The sequence below is a fragment of the Sarcophilus harrisii genome, chromosome 2 (genome assembly GCF_902635505.1).
Source record: "Sarcophilus harrisii chromosome 2, mSarHar1.11, whole genome shotgun sequence".
NCBI classification, from domain to species: domain Eukaryota; kingdom Metazoa; phylum Chordata; class Mammalia; order Dasyuromorphia; family Dasyuridae; genus Sarcophilus; species Sarcophilus harrisii.
Window position 1 is genome coordinate 157,770,956 of NC_045427.1, and position 17,462 is coordinate 157,788,417.

A 17,462-nucleotide genomic window follows, 5' to 3' on the forward strand; every position below is an offset into this window, starting at 1 on the left:
GTAAATACTATACATTGTTTACGGCACTACCCAGCTTTTCTGTACTTTATTCTAACTTTTGTTCTTTGCTTTGCACTTTTTATTTTATTTTTCTCCCCCTCCTTCCTACCCTGTACTAGAGATGATTACAATTAATTATGAATTTTATATGTACACATATATATTTGTATATGCAAATATACATATATGTAAAAGATCATACTATACATATTTCTGTTTTTCATTTCTGGAGGTGGATAGCATTTTCCTTCATAGGTGTAAATCTTTCCATGTTTTTCTAAAATCAACCAATTATTTTTTTTTTAGCACAATTGTAGTCCATTGCAATCATATAACTTGTTTAGTCATCCCCCAATTGAAAGGCATCTTATCATTTTAGCCAAACTGATAGGTATAAAATAATTTCTTAAAATTGTTATAATTTTCATTTCTCTAATTAATCATCATCTAGAACATTTTTTCATAATTCTGTAGTTCTTATTTTTTTTTTATCAGAAAATTTCCTATTCTTTTCCTTTGACCATTTATTAATTGGGGAATCACTTGCATACATTCAACCAAATTTATTATATATTTGAGAAATGAGACCTTCATCTGAGAGACTATGAAAAATTTCTCCCATTTTGTTTTCCTTCTAACATTAGTTTTATTTGTAAAGAACTTTTTAATTTAATATTATCAAAATTATTCATTTTATACTTCACAATACTCTCTACAAATTGTTTTGCCATTCATGAGTTTAATAGGTAATATATTCCATGTTCTTCTAATTTTCTTTTGATGTCTCCCTTTGTATCTAAGACTTTTGACCTTATCTTGGTACATGGTTTAAGATAGTGCTGTTTTCTAGCTTTCCCAACAACTTTTAATACAATAATTAATTCTTATTCCTAAAACTTAAAATTGTACATTTGTTAAACACATGTTTACTATAAACCTTAGTACTATGTATTATATGTTTACTCAGTTCCAATGTATTTCTTAGCCAATACCAGTAGTTTTGATATTTACTGCCTTAATGGTTTAAAGTCTGTTACTGCTGATCCTCTTGTCTTTACATTTTTTTATTAGTTTCTTGACCTGTTGTTTTTTCAAATGAATTTTGTTACTACTTTTGTAACTCAGTAAAATACGTTTTTTAGTAATTTAATTGGAATGACATTGAGTAGATGAAATTGAATAATTAGATTAGGTAAAATTGTAATTTTTTTCATTATATTGGCTTTGCATATCTGTGAACAATCTTTCTTCAATTATTTAAATCTGACTTTATTTGAATAAAGTGTTTTATAATTATTTTAAATAGTTAAGTATTTTAAGTAGTTAAGTTTTAAGCTAGTCTATTTTGGCAGGAATACTCAGGTATTTTATACTTTTAAATGGTTCAAAAATACTGAATAATATTGGGAACACAGAGTGTGGTTTCCTATTTTTCTCTTTTAATTAAATCTATTTTAGCTTTAACTTCATCTGAGATCATGATTGCTAGCCCTACTTTTTTTTTTTTAACATTAGCTGAAGCATAATACATTCTACAGCAGTCCTATTTTAACTCTATCTCTCATTTTTAAAAATTGTATTTCTTATAAGCAACATTGTTGAATTCAGATTTTTAAATACATCTATCTGTTTTATGGTAAATTCCTTTTTATGGGTAAATTCATCCCTTTCACTTTAAATTTATAATTACTTGTTGTATATTAATCTCTATAATATTTTTTTTCTCACTATGCTTCTTGTTCTTTTTACCTTATACCTTCCCAAGTATATATGTAATTTACTTTTGAATACTCTCCCCCTCTTTCTTAATCTATCAAACCCTATAAGAGTACCTTCTTTGTCTTCTCCCTTATTCTCATAATTCTTAATCTATTTTACCCATTTTTCAATGAGAGTAATATTGCAGCTCCACCAACCCTTCATCCTGACTTGTTTATTCTATATTAGTTCTTCCTTTCATACCTCTTTTTTAATGAGAGAATAACTTTTTTTTATTAAAGCTTTTTATTTACAAAACATATGTATGGGTAATTTTTCCAACATTGGCCCCTGTATAACCCCCTGCCACATTTCTCCCCTGTTTCCCCCCAATCCCCTCCCCCACCCGGCAGGCAAAATATGCTGAATACATGCCAGATCCAATATGTGTATACATATTCACACAGCCATCTGGTTGCACAAGAAAAATCAGATCAAGAAGGAAGAAAAAGAAAAACTGAGAAAAAAAGAAACAAAATGCAAGCAAATAATAACAGAGAGAGTAAGAATGCTGTGCTGTGTTCCACCCTATGTTTCCATGGTTTTCTCTCTGGGTGTAGGTGGTTCTCTTCATCACTGCATAAGTGGAACTGTTCCGAATCATCTCAATGTTGAAGAGAGCCGTGTCCATCAGGATTATCATCATATAGTCTTGTAGTTGCCATGTACAATGATCTCCTTGTTCTGCTCACTTCACTTTGCATCAGTTCATGTAAATCTCTCCAGCCCTCTCTGAAATCATTCTTCTGGTCTTTTCTTAGAGAACAATATTCCAGAGCATTCATATACCATAATTTTTTCAGCCATTCTCCAATTGATGGGCATTCATTCAGTTTCTAGTTTATGGCCACTACAAAGAGACCTGCCACAAACAGTTTTGCACATATGGGTCCCTTTCTCTCCTTTAAGATCTCTTTGGGATATAAGCCCAGTAGAAATAGTGCTGGATCAAAGGGTATGCACAGTTTAATAACTTTTTGAACATAGTTCCAAACTGTTCTCCAGAATGGTTAGATCCATTCACAGTTCCACCAACAATGTATCAGTGTCCCAGTTTTCTCATATCCTCCTCCAACATTTGTCATCTTTTCCTGTCATCTTAGCCAATATGACAGGTGTATAGTGATATCTCGGAGTTGTCTTGATTTGCATTTCTCTGATCATAGTGATTTCATTAGATAATGGCTTTTTAAAAAACCTCTTCTCACCCAGTTTTTTTTAAGAATCATCCTATTTTACTTAGGCCAGCCAAAGCTTTTCTTTAAAACTATCCAAGTAATGATAACTATCTTTAGAGTACTAATAACATTTTCACATATAAGTAGTTATATTTCTGAGGAGCAATGTGCTGCAGCAAAGAATTTAGTTTTGATTTGAACCATAGTGAATAAAGACACTCTTAAACCAATTAAGAAATAAAGTTTATTTTAATGAAAGAAAGAAAGAAAGAAGTATACATCACAAATTGGGGAAACATGTGCTTCTGTATCATACAGCTGGGGAGTCCCAGTTCAGCCTACAGAGTCCTAATTGGGAAAGTCTCTGGTAATCTGTCAATTCCATGGGTGAGACTTTAGAGAGTAAAGGGAAGATCCCGCTTTTATACATACAGTTTTAAAAGAGATCTATTTTTTCTCAAGTTAAATGTGTGATCATCTGACAAACATATCCTGGTTATTCAGGGTGATTTTTTTTCCTTGGAAGTGGGCTAGTCCTTCATAGAAGAAAATAATCTACTAGTATCATGTTGTCCAACCATGGGTGGTGGAATACACTTATTGCTTGTAATATTTTCTCCTTAATCTGGGAGTTTTGAAACTTGGTTATGATATTCATGTAAATTTTCCTCTTAGGATCTTTTTCAGGTGGTAATTGGTACATTTTTCTTTTCTATTTCTGCTTAACTCTTTAATTTTAGAACCTCAGGACAATTTTCCTTAATAATTTCTTGTAATATTGTATTAATATTCTATCTTTTTTTGGTTCTAATTTTCAGGTAGTTCCATAATTCTTACATTTTCTCTTCTCAATCTGTTCTCCAGATCAGTTGTTTTTCTAATGAGATGTCTAACATTCTTTTCTATTGTTTTCATTCTTTTCATTTTGCTTTATTATTTTGTGTGTTTATGTGTCTTGTAACATTATTAGCTTCCCCTTGCCCATTTATAATTTTTGAGGAGTTACTTTCTTCCTTAAATTTTGGGATCCCTTTTTCCAATTGGTTGACTTTCTTCTCATAATATTCTTAATTTTCTTAGATTGCTCTTTTTTCCCCCTATTTTTATCTCAGTCTCTTATTTGACTTTTAAAGTCCTTTTGAAATTCTTAGAAGAAACCTTTTTCAACTTGTGACAATTTGATATTTCTCTTTGGGGGAAAAAAGTGGCTTTTGAACCCACATCTTCTCTATTCCCCATAGCAGTTGTCAGTGGTTGGGTTTTCCTTTGCTTACTCATTTTAATTTTTAGCAGCTTATTATTATTATAATCAAATTCTAGTCCCTTATGGGGAATGGTGCCCCAGACTTCAAGTTCTTCTTATTGTTCTTTTTCTGAGCCTTGTCCAGGTTCCAACCTTGAGCAGCAGTCCTTTTCACCATTAAGCTGCAGCTAGGCCTCCTAGCCACACTACCCTGACACGATCTTATTTCCTGCCATTGCTTCAGTGGCTGCAAACTGCAGCTTTCCCCTCTGTCTTAAAACTCAAACCAGTGATCTATTCTCCTGCAAGGGCCCATAGCCAACAGAGTCCTTTCTCCTCTGCTACAGCACTCGCTGTGCATGTGCTCACTCCTTACCTCTTGCAGCCACTCTAGGACCACATCTGATCAGCACTGCTGTACCTGGCACCCTGCAATAGGAGAGGGTCCTATTTTCCCCTACTCAACTATCCCATCCCAATTTTGTCCTGAGATGGAAATTTCTGAGGCTGTTTGTTGATTCATCGGAGTGTGCTTGGAGGTGTTTGCACCTCAGTCAGTTCAAACCTCCACATCTGGAGATTGAATCTTTTCTGAAATCCTCTCAAGTTGTCTGATGAAAACAACTGCTTTACCCCAATTCTTATCTGCTTTTCCTATTCTATGTTCACTTTGAGGCATCAGCTGACTTTCTTTTCTTTTTTTTTTTTTTTTTTTTTTTGTGGAGGAAATTGGGAGAGCCTATAGTTTACTGACCTACTCCGATATTATTCTGTTATGGGCCAGAACTCTGTATTTAAAACAAAGATTCTTATAAGGTGCTAACTCGGTGGAATTGATAGACAGTGGTTATCTAGTTTAGCATGGTTATTAATGGTTCTCTAGTTCAGTACATGTACTTAGGTGTGAATCTTGTAGAACTATATTAAGTACTAAGTACTGATGTAATTAAAATAGAGCATATAAGCTGGGACAAACTCAGCCAGAATCAGAGCCAGAGAAGACAGAGGACTGGAGGGGGGAGCTCAAGCTCTCAGAGCCAAGGAGAGACATTCATTCCATCTTCATCAGCCTCCTGATGGCTGGCCTGTCCTGCTTCCCCCACTGAGACCAAAGACCATCTGAAAGGCCTCAAGAAAGCTAACCAGGCCCCAGGCAAGGAGGCAATAAAGAATTTGGACTTTAACACTTGACTATTCTCACGGTGATTACTGAACTGAAATGAAAGCTGGTTTAAAGACCTTCAGAAAACCAAGCAGAGCATTATATTATTATTCCACGATCCTCTCAAAAACTTTTAAAGATTTTAAAGGTTGTACATTTTGTAGTATTCTTCAATAAATTTAATTACATTTTCCTAGCTAACTTTTACACCAATGAATGGAACTGTCATCTAGAAACTGAAGAAATCTGAAACTCTTCAATAATTCACAGTCTTAGAATGTCCTAGGCCCCTAAGAAATTAAGTAACTTACTGGTAGTCACAAGGCTGATATATGTTACGGGCAGCTCATGAACCAAGTCTTCCTGACTCCAAGGACACCTGAGTTACCTGAGTTCATTTACTTTACTATGCTGCTATTCTTTTTTTTTTTTTTTTTTTGAGAGAAAGTTTCTAACTTTAATGTGGATTTCCTATCAGTTATAAAATTAATTTTCTTTTTTTATTATAGCTTTTTATTTACAAGATATATGCATGGGTAATTTTTCAGCATTGACAATTGTAAAACTTTTTGTTCCAATTTTTCCCCTCCTTCCCTTCTTCCCTCCCCTTCCCCTCCCCTCCCCCCCCCATGGCAGGTAGACCAATATATATTAAATATGTTAAAGTATATGTTAAATACAATATATGTATACATATACTTAGTTATTTTGCTGCACAAGAAGAATTGGACTTTGAAATAATTTACAATTAACCTGTGAAGGAAATCAAAAATGGCTTAATTTTTTATAAATTAGGAGTTTAGTCTGTTTCCAGGCTTTTTTGTTTTCTGTCTTAGACACACAACTAAAAATCTTTTCCTTAAGATCATTTTCATTAGATGATTTTTCTTATCAAGGGTCCATAGTGACTTTTATTGCCTTTCCTAGGAGTCTTCAAATGAAACCTTCCAAGTTGGAAATTAATTTTTTTTTTGCAAAATCACCTAAAAATTGATTTACATGTTGACTCATCTTTCAAATATGTTGTGTACTATGGACAATTAATCTCTAGATTTGGAATATAATTGGAGTTCCCTCGTGCTCTTTCCTTATTCTCCCTCACTGCTTTCCACCATATCCCCTTAAAAATAACAAAAAAGGACAACTCTACTGCTCCTTCACCTCCACCAGAGTACTTCATTTAGCTCTCATTTCTTATTTTATCATTTAATTTTTTCAATTATTAAACATTTGTCATTTGTTTCTCTATCCCCTACTTCCTTCCGCTACTCAAAATGAAAGAAGAGCCAGGGAGTGAGGAAGAGGAGAAATACAAGACCTTTGGATCACATGAGCAAAACATTCCCACATTAGTCATCCCATCCAAAAATGTATTTTTTATTCTGCACATTAGTCCATCATCTTTCTGTCATGAGGTGAACAATAGTCTACATTAGTCTTTTTGAATCATGGTTGATTATTTAATCTTAGTTCTTAAGTCTCAGAATTGTAAAAAACACTATTGATATTGTAAATCTTGATTCTATTCATTTCATTCTGCATCAGTTCATATGATTCTTTCCAGATCTTTCTGAAGTCATCTTTTCCCTTGTGTTAGGACATTATACTATTCCATTTAGCTTTTTTTTTTTTTTCCCCTGTTCCCTTATTGTTGGTCATGCCCTTATTTCCAGTCTTTGATACTATACAAAGAGCTGCTATAAGCATTTTTGTGTTTTTTGTTACTTGATTGCTGTCATTTGACATTTCCCAGATTGTCTCCTTTGAACTTCTGGCTATGGGGTTTTCTTCTTTCTTGTATCTTTGCTTCTTTTGGGTCCTATATCTTATTCCTTTAAGCTTAGGCTCTTTCTATTATCTAACAGTACAATTAGTTAATCACACTTTGATATTAAAATTTTCCTTTCTCCTTCTTGTCTTCTGACATGTCACTGAGACTTTACTGCCTTCTCATAAAATGTAGCATTCCTGACCACAGTTTCTAGCATTATTTACACTTACACTTAGTGAATGTTGTCATCTGTTATTTACTGAAAGTTATACTGATTTAATTATTTCCTCAGGAAGATTTAATTGTTTTCACTTTGCCTTCCTCATTGAATTGTAAGTTTCTTGAGGGCAAGGACTATCTCTCCTCTTCTTGCAAACCCAAAGCTTAGCATACTACCTGGCAAACATTTGGCCTTTAATAAATTGTGATTGATTAATTGATGCCTTTACATATTGTTCTTTTCATTTGCTATCCTATTTACAATGACTTAGAAATTCACCTTGTAAAGCAGATCTCATATGAATTAACCTTATTTTCTATTTCTTATAACATTGTCATGTACTTCTATCCACAAATATGACAATACTTAGTCCCTTCTACAGTGCATGCAGTTTCTCTTGTATTAACCTATGTGGAGTTTTAAAATCTATTCTTATGAACAACCTTTGAATCCATAATAAGATTAAGTAAACTAGGGGCAGCTAGGTGGCGCAGTCGATAAGAGCACCAGCCCTGAAGTCAAGAGGACCTGAATTCAAATTTGGTTTCAGACACTTAGCACTTCCTAATTGTGTGACTCTGGGCAAGTCACTTAATCCCAATTGCCTCAGGGGGAAAAAAAAAAAGAAAGAAAAGAATAGATTAAATAGACTGGGGAGGAAATTATATTGCTTTTATATTCCACACAGTGGACATTGTAATTACTGACTGAATAAATGTGAAAGGGGAATTTCATTATACATTTAGTATGGGAAGTATATGACTGAAAGCTATTAAGCTTTTCTTTTGGATATATTTTGTTTGAGCACAAATATTTACTATACAATAACTATTTTTAGTGGTTTCTTCCGTTTAAAAAATACAAATCTTAATTTTCATATGGTTTCATAAGTACATTTTTGATTGAGAAACTTTCTATTTTTATTGCTATATGTGGGAGAAAACTGTGTACTATTCAAGCTTTTTAATACTTCATTGTTATATATTAATGTACAACATGGAATTTACAAGTATTAAAATAAGCACCTCCACAACTTCTAAAAGAAATGTCTTTCTTTTCATCTCTCCTAACTCACAAAGGATAAATCAATCAATTAACATCTTTTCAGGTTTCAGTGTGATAAAGATCAGCATTTTATTTTTGGCTTTAGAAATTTTCCATACTGTCTCTTTTATTGTCACTCGTATGTATTTATTTTTCTCAGAACCTATTTTATAAAATGAAATTTCTTTTATGTAGTGAAATTTTTAGAGATAGCATATTATAGCCTAATCAATTTAACTAGCATTTATTGAGCCCTTGCTACATGTCAGGCACTGTACTAGCTGCTGACGATATAGAGACAATATTAAAAACAGTTCCTTCCCTTGAAGAACTTTATCTTCTATTGGGAGTAAACAAGATGTATACAAATAAGTAAATTTAAAGTAAAGGCAAAGTAATTATATATTTTTTTTAAGAGAGAATACTAAGAACCAGAGAAATCAGGAGGTTGTTACTTGAAAGGAGGTAGGGACTCCAAGAATTGGGAGAACATTCCAGTCATAGAAGCAACACATGCAAAAGAACAAAGTAGGATTGGTATCCCTTGTACAGTGAATAACAAGTAATTAGTTGAAGCTTCAAATGTATAAAAGTGAATGTTGTAAAATAAGTATGGAAAGGTTGGTTGCAGCCAGAGTGTGAAGGACTTCAGCATGCCAAACCAGAGAAATTTGTATTTTAACCTAGAGGCATTAAGGAGCTTTGTCTTTGTTCAGGGGAATGACATGGCCACTCTGCTTTAGTGATAAAGCACCTTTGTGCAGTAGATTATTTAGAGCAAAGAGAGACTCAAGCAGTTATAACAATTATGAGGCTATTGTAATAGTCCTGGTGATAGCTAATAGTAATCTGAATTAGAATGACTGGTGTGAATAGGGAGGAGAGGAGGAGTGTGAAATATGCTTTTCAAGATGAAAACAGCATCAATTAGCTTTGTGAAGAATGTGAGGAAAATGGAAATTTCAAAATTCAAAATCATTAGAAAGATATTGGTGCTCTTGACAAAAAAAAGAAAATAAGGATATAATGGTTTATGTGGTATCAAGATGTCATATATCCTAGGTGTCAAGGAGCCATATATGAAGTACATGAAAAAGGATAGGGTCAGAAAGACTGGTTTGTTGGGATTAAGAACCACAGACATGCTAGGAGAACTGAATTCTAATTTCAGCTAACAATTACCTCAGGATAATGTCATGATCAGGAGGTAGGTTTGCTTTTGTATTTGTAAAAGTTAATTCTTTTATTTGTGGAAATGTTACTGAGATTTAAAAAATCCACATGGGTCAAAATTTTTTTTTTTTATAAAATCTATATATCATTTAGCCAGAGTACAGTGGAGAGCTAAATTTCTACAAGTGTAATCTTTCCATATAATCAGTATCTTTTCTTTAGTTTTGAGTAATTCACAATTTTTAAAATAATTTTAATATGCTTTTAATATTTTTATAGGATTCAGTCTAGCAGCCTTTAAAAGAAACAAGAGGAAGTTAGAGCTGGCAGAAAGGGTGGAAACAGATCTCATTCAACTAAAGAAAAGAAGACAATCAAGTGAAAAGGTTAGGAGGTGTTTGAAACAAGTATAATAATTTGCTGTGTTAATTACAAGTATAATTATTGTGAAATATTTTAAGGGGTATTTACATTTCTTACCTTTCTTAGAGCTTACTTTTCACTACTCATAAGACACTTGAACTAATATTTGTAAGTAATATAAGTATAGTACTTTATATATATAATTCGTATATTTTTGTATAGTTACACGCCTATCAATGTATACTCATTTCTCTACAATTCAACAAGCATTTTAAAGTATCTGTTATGTATTAGGACACTTTTAAGTGCTGGGAATATAAAATAGCTCCTGCTTTCAAAGAGTTTATATGTTATTAGGGGGAGAACAGCATATTCATAAATGAGTAAATATGAATATATACAAGTAAATATAAAATATTGTTTTAAGGTGTGGTGTACACCAGCAATTGAGGATAGTCAGAGAAGACTTCTTGTAGTAGTACACTTGAGCTAAGTTTGGAAAATGGAGATAGAGATCTCAAGAAAGTAGGAGAGCATTCCAGGAATGAGAGATAGCTAGTACAAAGGGGTGGGATGGCCTGTCTTGCACAGGGAACAGCAAGTAGACTGATGATATTTGGCATGTATGGAAACAGTGTTAAGATGCTGTGAAAGTAAAATTAATAAACATTGAATGTGGAAGATGAGGAAGAGGGAAGTATCAAGGATGGTTCTCAGTGTTGTAAACCTGAATGACTGGAAGTAAAATGTAGTTAGTACCCTTCAAAGAGGGAGAAATAAGCAGGTTTAGGGGGGAAGATAATGAGTTCTACTCTGGACTTGTTGAGATTTCCTATTTAGGCAAATCAGTGAGTACTGGATACATAAATTTGAGCTTTATCTGTGTAATTAAACTCATGAGAACTGATTCAATTCTGATATGAAGAAAAAGAGAGCCTAAGACAAAATTGTGGGATACATCCCTAGGAAGAGGATCTGGCAGAGGAGACTAAGAAGTCTGATGTGGGACCTAACATGTAGGTAAATAAATCCAAAGTACATACATACACACCAGAAATACAAAATAATCTTAGAGGGGAAAAGGTGCTATAAAAGGTGAAATAGATAACTAGTCAAGGTCTATTGCACACAGTGACAATTGAGTTTATTTTCTGAGAAAACCAGGGATTCTAAGAGATATAGGTGAAAAAGGAGACTATTCCAGGCATAAGTGTTAAAGGCATAAGTATTAAAGTCATAGAGGTATGATATGGAGCAAAATATTTAACAATAGCAAATAGATTCCTATAGCTGGATTGTAAAGTGCATAAAGGGAAATAAGGTATTAAGAATATGCAGTGTGGAGAGGAGATCCAGGAGAAGCCTTTGGTCAACTGTAGAAATGCTGATGTGACATAAAGAAGGATAAGGACTGAGAAAAGAATATTGAGAAATCAATTTCTATTAAGTTGTGTGGTCTGAACCAGAGTATGAGGTATTTCAAGTGATTGAGAGGTGAAGAACTAAAGGGAAAGAGTGTAGACTACTTTTTGTTAAAAGATTACCTGTGAAAGGAAGGAGAGATTAGAGCTTGAGGGAACATCAACATATTTGTAAGTGGTAAAAACAACAAAATACAAATGAATAAAGAGATATTTCTTCTTGTTCTCAGGAGAGAGGAGCTGATAAAAGGCATAAGTATGAGTTATCTCTGACAAAGACATTCTCAGATAACAGTGAAAGATAAGAAAATGCTGAGGTAGGCATGGGGAGAGGCTTTGAGGATAATAGCAGTGTTTTGAGATAGCTAAAAGAAAAGAAAAGACTGAATGACTTTTTCTCAGTAAAAATGAGAGGAGTTGCCCTGTTAAAAGAGGTTTTTGGGGACTGAAACTCTGATGCCTTTCTTCTCAGAAGAAGCTTGGAATGGGCGCAATGGGATTATGGTAGAAAGTTAATTGGGGAGAAGCACAAAAACATCGGTAGTCTGCTGTGAGACTTCAGTTGAGATGAGATAACAAAAATTTGTAATGGATCCATTCATTGAGAATTGAGTGACTTTCTCTTGAGATGTTCAACCTCATGTGGATGGGAACAAAGAAGTTTGTTTGTTTTAAATAGCATTTTATTTTTCCAAATACACACAAAGATAGTTTTCAACATTCACCTTTGTAAAACATTGTGTTCCAAATTTTTCTTCTTCTTCCCCTTCCCTAGACTGCAAGGAATTCAATATAAGTTAAATATGAGCAATTCTTCTAAACACATTTCCATGTACATCATATTGTGCAGATCAAAAGGGGAAAAAAAAACACGAGTAAGAAAAAAAATCAAGCAAACAAACAACAACAAAGGTGAAACTATGCTTTGACCCAAATTCAGATTTCATAGTTCTCTCTCTGGGTGCAGATGGCACTTTCCGTCACAAGTCTATTGAATTGCCTTGAATCACCTTTTCTTGAAAAGAGCCAAGTTCCAATGATTGTAGTTTGGAATATAATGAGTGATAATAGGAGAAAGAGACAAAGAGATTGAATAGTATAAAGTTGAACCAGAAAATATTGCATTAATATGGTGAAGTTACAGAAGGATACTTATTTGTCTAGTTGTTAGTGTTTTATTACAGCTGGAATCATGTTTTAAATTTAAATATGTCAACATAGTGTGTCTCTATAAACATCTTTCAATTTGATTAGTTGGCAGACTTTGAATCAGACATTTTGATCTTAAGCATCTTTTGTCTCTTAAATTTTGGGTTTTTTTTGTCTTGTCTTTTAAATTTATAATTTTTTTATTTGTAGATGAATATTTTCTAATAGTAATTCATATTTATGTAGTGCTTTAAAGTTTACAAATTGCTTTTCAATTCTCAAAACAAAACTGTGAAGTATTATAATCATCACCATTTCACAGATGAAAAAATTAAGGTTTAGAAGAGATTAAGTAACTTTCCCAGGTATAAAGGTTCAAGGCAATAATTAAACCCTGGATTTCCTCCTCCATGTCCAATGCTCTTTCTGTTTAACTATGCTACCTTCTTACAACTTCTCTTCAAACAGCTTATTCTTCATATGCTGAAAACATGTATTTTCAGGACAAATAAAAAATAGCTTGTGAATGAGTAAAAATTAGTGTCATGCAAAAAGATGATGTAAATCCTGAAATGATGAAGAGTAAAGGAGTCAGTGTTGGGAAAGTCTTCTTTGTGTGTGTTATTGATCTTTGTTACTTAACTGTAATTCTTTTATTCCAACATTATTCCAACAATATTGCATTAAGATGCTTCAGAATTCCATATATCTGTGATTTTATTTGAATAGTTATTTTACAGATTACTACCATCTCACACTTTAATAAATATTTGTCATAAATTGTGAAAAACAAAGCATATGTAGGTGTTATATATATGTGTGAATTTATATGTGTGTATTTTTATGTGTATATATACATATCTGTGTATATATCCATAACTAGAAATATAGATCTAGACATAGACATCCATCTATCTCTAGCCATGCAGTGATCTATCCATCCATCCATGTGAGAATTTCAGGATTTAGGTTGACTCTTAATCAAAAAGTATTTCCACAGCTATTTCTTCTCCTGCTCCTGCTTCTGCTCATTCTCTCCTTCCTTCTTCCTTCTTCTTCCTGACAGAGTTAGGGTTAAGTGACTTGCCCAATGTCACACAGCTAGGAAGTGTTAAGTATCTGAGGCCAGATTTGAACTCAGGTCTTCCTGACTTCTGGACTGGTGCTCTATCCACCTAGCTGCCCCTTCCACAGATATTTTCTAAGTATTGCATTTGGATAAGATATGCCATTAATTGTTCTCTTTTGAGAACCTATCTTTATATTTGTGATGAATCATTTGATAGAATTTTATTGGTATAAAGATAAAGTAATATGATGAAATTATCAGTACATAGTATAATGGGAAGAGCATGAGTCTTACAAGTCAGAAATTCTTAGTTTGACAACCTCTATAACATAGTTATGGGTCCATGAGCAAGTTTCTCTGAGGAAAAGTTTCCTTATGTATAATTTGGGAATAGTGATATTTGTATCACCACTTACCTTATCACATGGTTATGAGGAAAGCATTTTGTAAGATTCAAAACTGCATATAAATATGAGCTAGGTTATGTGCATGTGTATGTGTGTATATGTACATTATTTCTTTAGGTTATACATAATTCATTTTTTACATATTTCCATATGAGTCGTGTTGGGAAAGAAAAATCAAAAGAAAAGGGAAAAACCATGAGAAAAAAAAAAAGAAGAAAAAATGAAAATAGTATGCTTTGATTTGCATTCAGTCTCCATAGTTCTATCTTTGGATACAGATGTCCTTTTCTATCCAAAGTTTATTGGAATTGCCTTGGATTACTGAATTGCTGAAAAGAGCTAAGTCTGATCATCACATGATCATACAGTTGCTGTGTACAATGTTTTTCTGGCTCTGAATGTGAGCTAGCTTTTTTTTAATCTATGTCTTAAATGTTATTTAGAAATCGTCAATTACATGTCATTAGAAAATTTAGCACTATTTGGGGGAAGTGATGAAAAAAAACAAATATCTATCTTCTATAATAATATTATTTTATGGGACAGCTAGGTAGCACAGTGGATAGAGCAACAACCCTGAAGTCAGGAGGACCCGAGTTCAAATGTGGCCAGAGATAGTTACCACTTCCTAGCTATGTGATCCTGGGCAAGTTACTTAACCCCAATTGCCTCAGCAAAAAAAGAAAAAAAATTCTTTATATGATCCCTGACCCACCTACAAAAGTTACAACAAAAGTCAAGATAATTAAAAATATATATCTTTTGTTTATTTATCACTTAAATTTCCCCATCATCATTTTTCCTGTCCCCTCACTGAATCAAAAATCATTTATTAAGTTATGTATCTAGCATTATGCTGTTTGAACAACATAAAATTGTGATATGAAAACATAAGATATTAAGAGATGGAAAACAATTAGGAAGTCAATGTATTAGTTACATTTTAAACAATGAAATGAAATGTGACAAAATGAAATAAAAATTGTTTAAACATTTAAATCTGGCTTTAATGTGGTGATTTCAATGCATATTGAAGGAAGGGAAAAAGCCATAATAGAGGATCACAGGTGATTGTTGGGTGGTAAATCTTTCCAATTTATATCTCTGTTTTATTCTTGTGTCTTGTTCTTGAATATCAATAAAATCTGCTTATGGGAAATTTTAAGAGATAAATATTCAACTCACATTTAGAATACTAGCATAGGTGTCCCCCTCCACTTATATCAGTATGAATCTTCTCTGTTATATTTATATTCCCAGTAGAAGAGTGAAAAAAAAAGTTGCCTTCTGAAATTTAATAGTATAAGGCAGATGAATGTATTTCCTTGTGTTTTTAATATTGCTTTGACATCTTATTGGAATTCTTCCTATATTTTTGCCATCTTCTCAAGTCATTTCTTGGGTAATAGTAATAGTACTAACAATAGTAGTAGTACTAGTAGTAGTCATAGTTGAAGTGGTCATAGTTGTAGTAGAAGTAATAGTAGTAAATAGCAGCTGAAGTAGAAATGGCAGCAGCAGTAATAGAAGTAGCAGCAGCATGCAGTAACAGTAATTATTTTTGTGGTCAAGTAACATAACCTTTATGAGCCTTGGTTTTCTTATCTGTAAAATGAGTATAACAACATCTATTTCATGGGGGTACTTGTGAGGATTAAATGAAGATGTTTTTAAAGAACTTTAGAAACATTACAATGATATATAAACGCCCAGTCTACTCCTCTTATTATTAGAATTCTTAATTTCCTTTAGGATTCAGCTCTGTGAACCCTAATTTTCGTCCTTAATTTATTTTGCTTTTATTTGTTGGTTTCACATGAGATTTCCAGAATTCAGATACTATTTTTCAGTTTTCCTTTTATGTTTCTAACATTTATAGAGGATGACTTTTTCATAGGAAACACTTAATAAATTCTTGTTGATTTGATTTTGTTTAACATAGTCTATAAAAGCAGAATTTATTTTATGTTATTTGGCAGCCCTTTGATTGAAAGTTATTGATTTAATGATTTTTTCATTTTCTGTGGGTGTTCCACATTGCACCATGTTTTATGTTTATAAATTTTAGGAGTAGTGGATACCATTTCTCTGTGTGTGTGTGTGTGTGTGTGTGTGTGTGTGTGTGTGTATGTATGTATGTTTACCCACTACGTGGAATAATGAACAAATTCATGAGTTTTGCTTGTATATATTTGAATTCCAAAGATGAAATGTTAAATCATTTGTCACATTTATTCCTTGATCAAAATTGTTTCCATTTGAAATAGTTGATTGACCTTGACTTTCAAGGGTGACTTGTAAGGATTATGAAATTCAAACATTTGTGGAATGTAAACATAGTTTTATTTATTAATTCTCACTAAAGGCCTGTAATCAAGGCACAAGACATTCAATTTGAAGAAAGAAACCATAAGTTTCTTTGAATTGTAAACAAAAGATGATTTATTAACTTTTAATCTCCTTCCCATGGTCTCTATTGCAAATGTCAAGTATATATACCTTGAAGTAGAGAAACAATTCATATTTCATATGGATTTGGTTTAAGTTACTTTATATCTACATTCCTTAATGTCATGCATTCTGTATTTCCTATCATCCTGAAAGACAACTATCTTCAAAGCTAATTAGGTTTTAACAGCTGAGCTTTGGGACTGACCTGAACTCTTATGATAGGACATGCAAGCTCAAATCCTTTTCCCTGTGACTGGAGTATGAATCTTTTAAAAGTAGTACTGTCTTGTAAGAGATTATTCATATTATTTGGAGCATCTCAAAAAGTGACTTTTTTTGATTTTCTATATACATGGAGAATTATATTTTTGCTAATGCATTAGAGTTATTTTAACAGAATTCAAGAGAATGTAGTCTCTTGAAAAGAAGTATGTATCCAAATGTAGATTTGGGAGTTTCTTTTCCCTCTGTCTCTCAAGTCCTGATATATGCCATGTTAACTCTGTATATAAAATTTTTGCTGAATTGAATTGAAATTTACACATTTATCTTGTGATTGAAGTTCAAATTAAAATCAGAAAATAGAGAAGTAGACATAGCTAAATACTTGAATTTATTTAAGTAGGACTTATCTCCTGCTACAGAAAACAGACTGAGAAACAACAGTAGAAAAATAGTGGAAGCCCACACAGAGTGTGGAATGCAGATATGGAACACTAACAGGGACTATCCAGTATTGTTTATATTTGTGTATAGTTGGAGCTTTTCTTTTGTTACTTTCCCCACATTTACCTCACTTTTAAGGTTTTTCTCAAAATGAAGTATAGTTTTTTAATTGATCAAAGGATTTGTATTGTTTCATGAAGAACAATGTCTCCAAACCATTTATTTAATTATATTATCTGTCAAATTAAGCTTTGAAGAATTGATTTAGAGTGTTATGGAGTGTTCATGATCAAATATGAAAGTTTAACAAAATTCACTTTTCTCATAAAATATTTTAATCTGAAGTATTTTGAAATCTTAGACTATCAAGTAGGAATGTGGGACTTC

At 32.7% G+C, this 17,462-nt stretch overlaps 1 protein-coding gene across 2 annotated transcripts in view; it reads left to right on the forward strand.

Annotated features, from left to right (window-relative positions):
* TASP1 (taspase 1) overlaps nt 1-17,462 on the forward strand; it is a 253,668-nt gene that overhangs the window by 72,238 nt on the left and 163,968 nt on the right. For both annotated transcript variants that reach the window (XM_003758180.4, XM_031951085.1), the window contains exon 8: nt 9,829-9,935. In XM_003758180.4, coding sequence (XP_003758228.1) covers nt 9,829-9,935 — 107 coding nt within the window. The remainder of the gene's footprint in view (nt 1-9,828; nt 9,936-17,462) is intronic.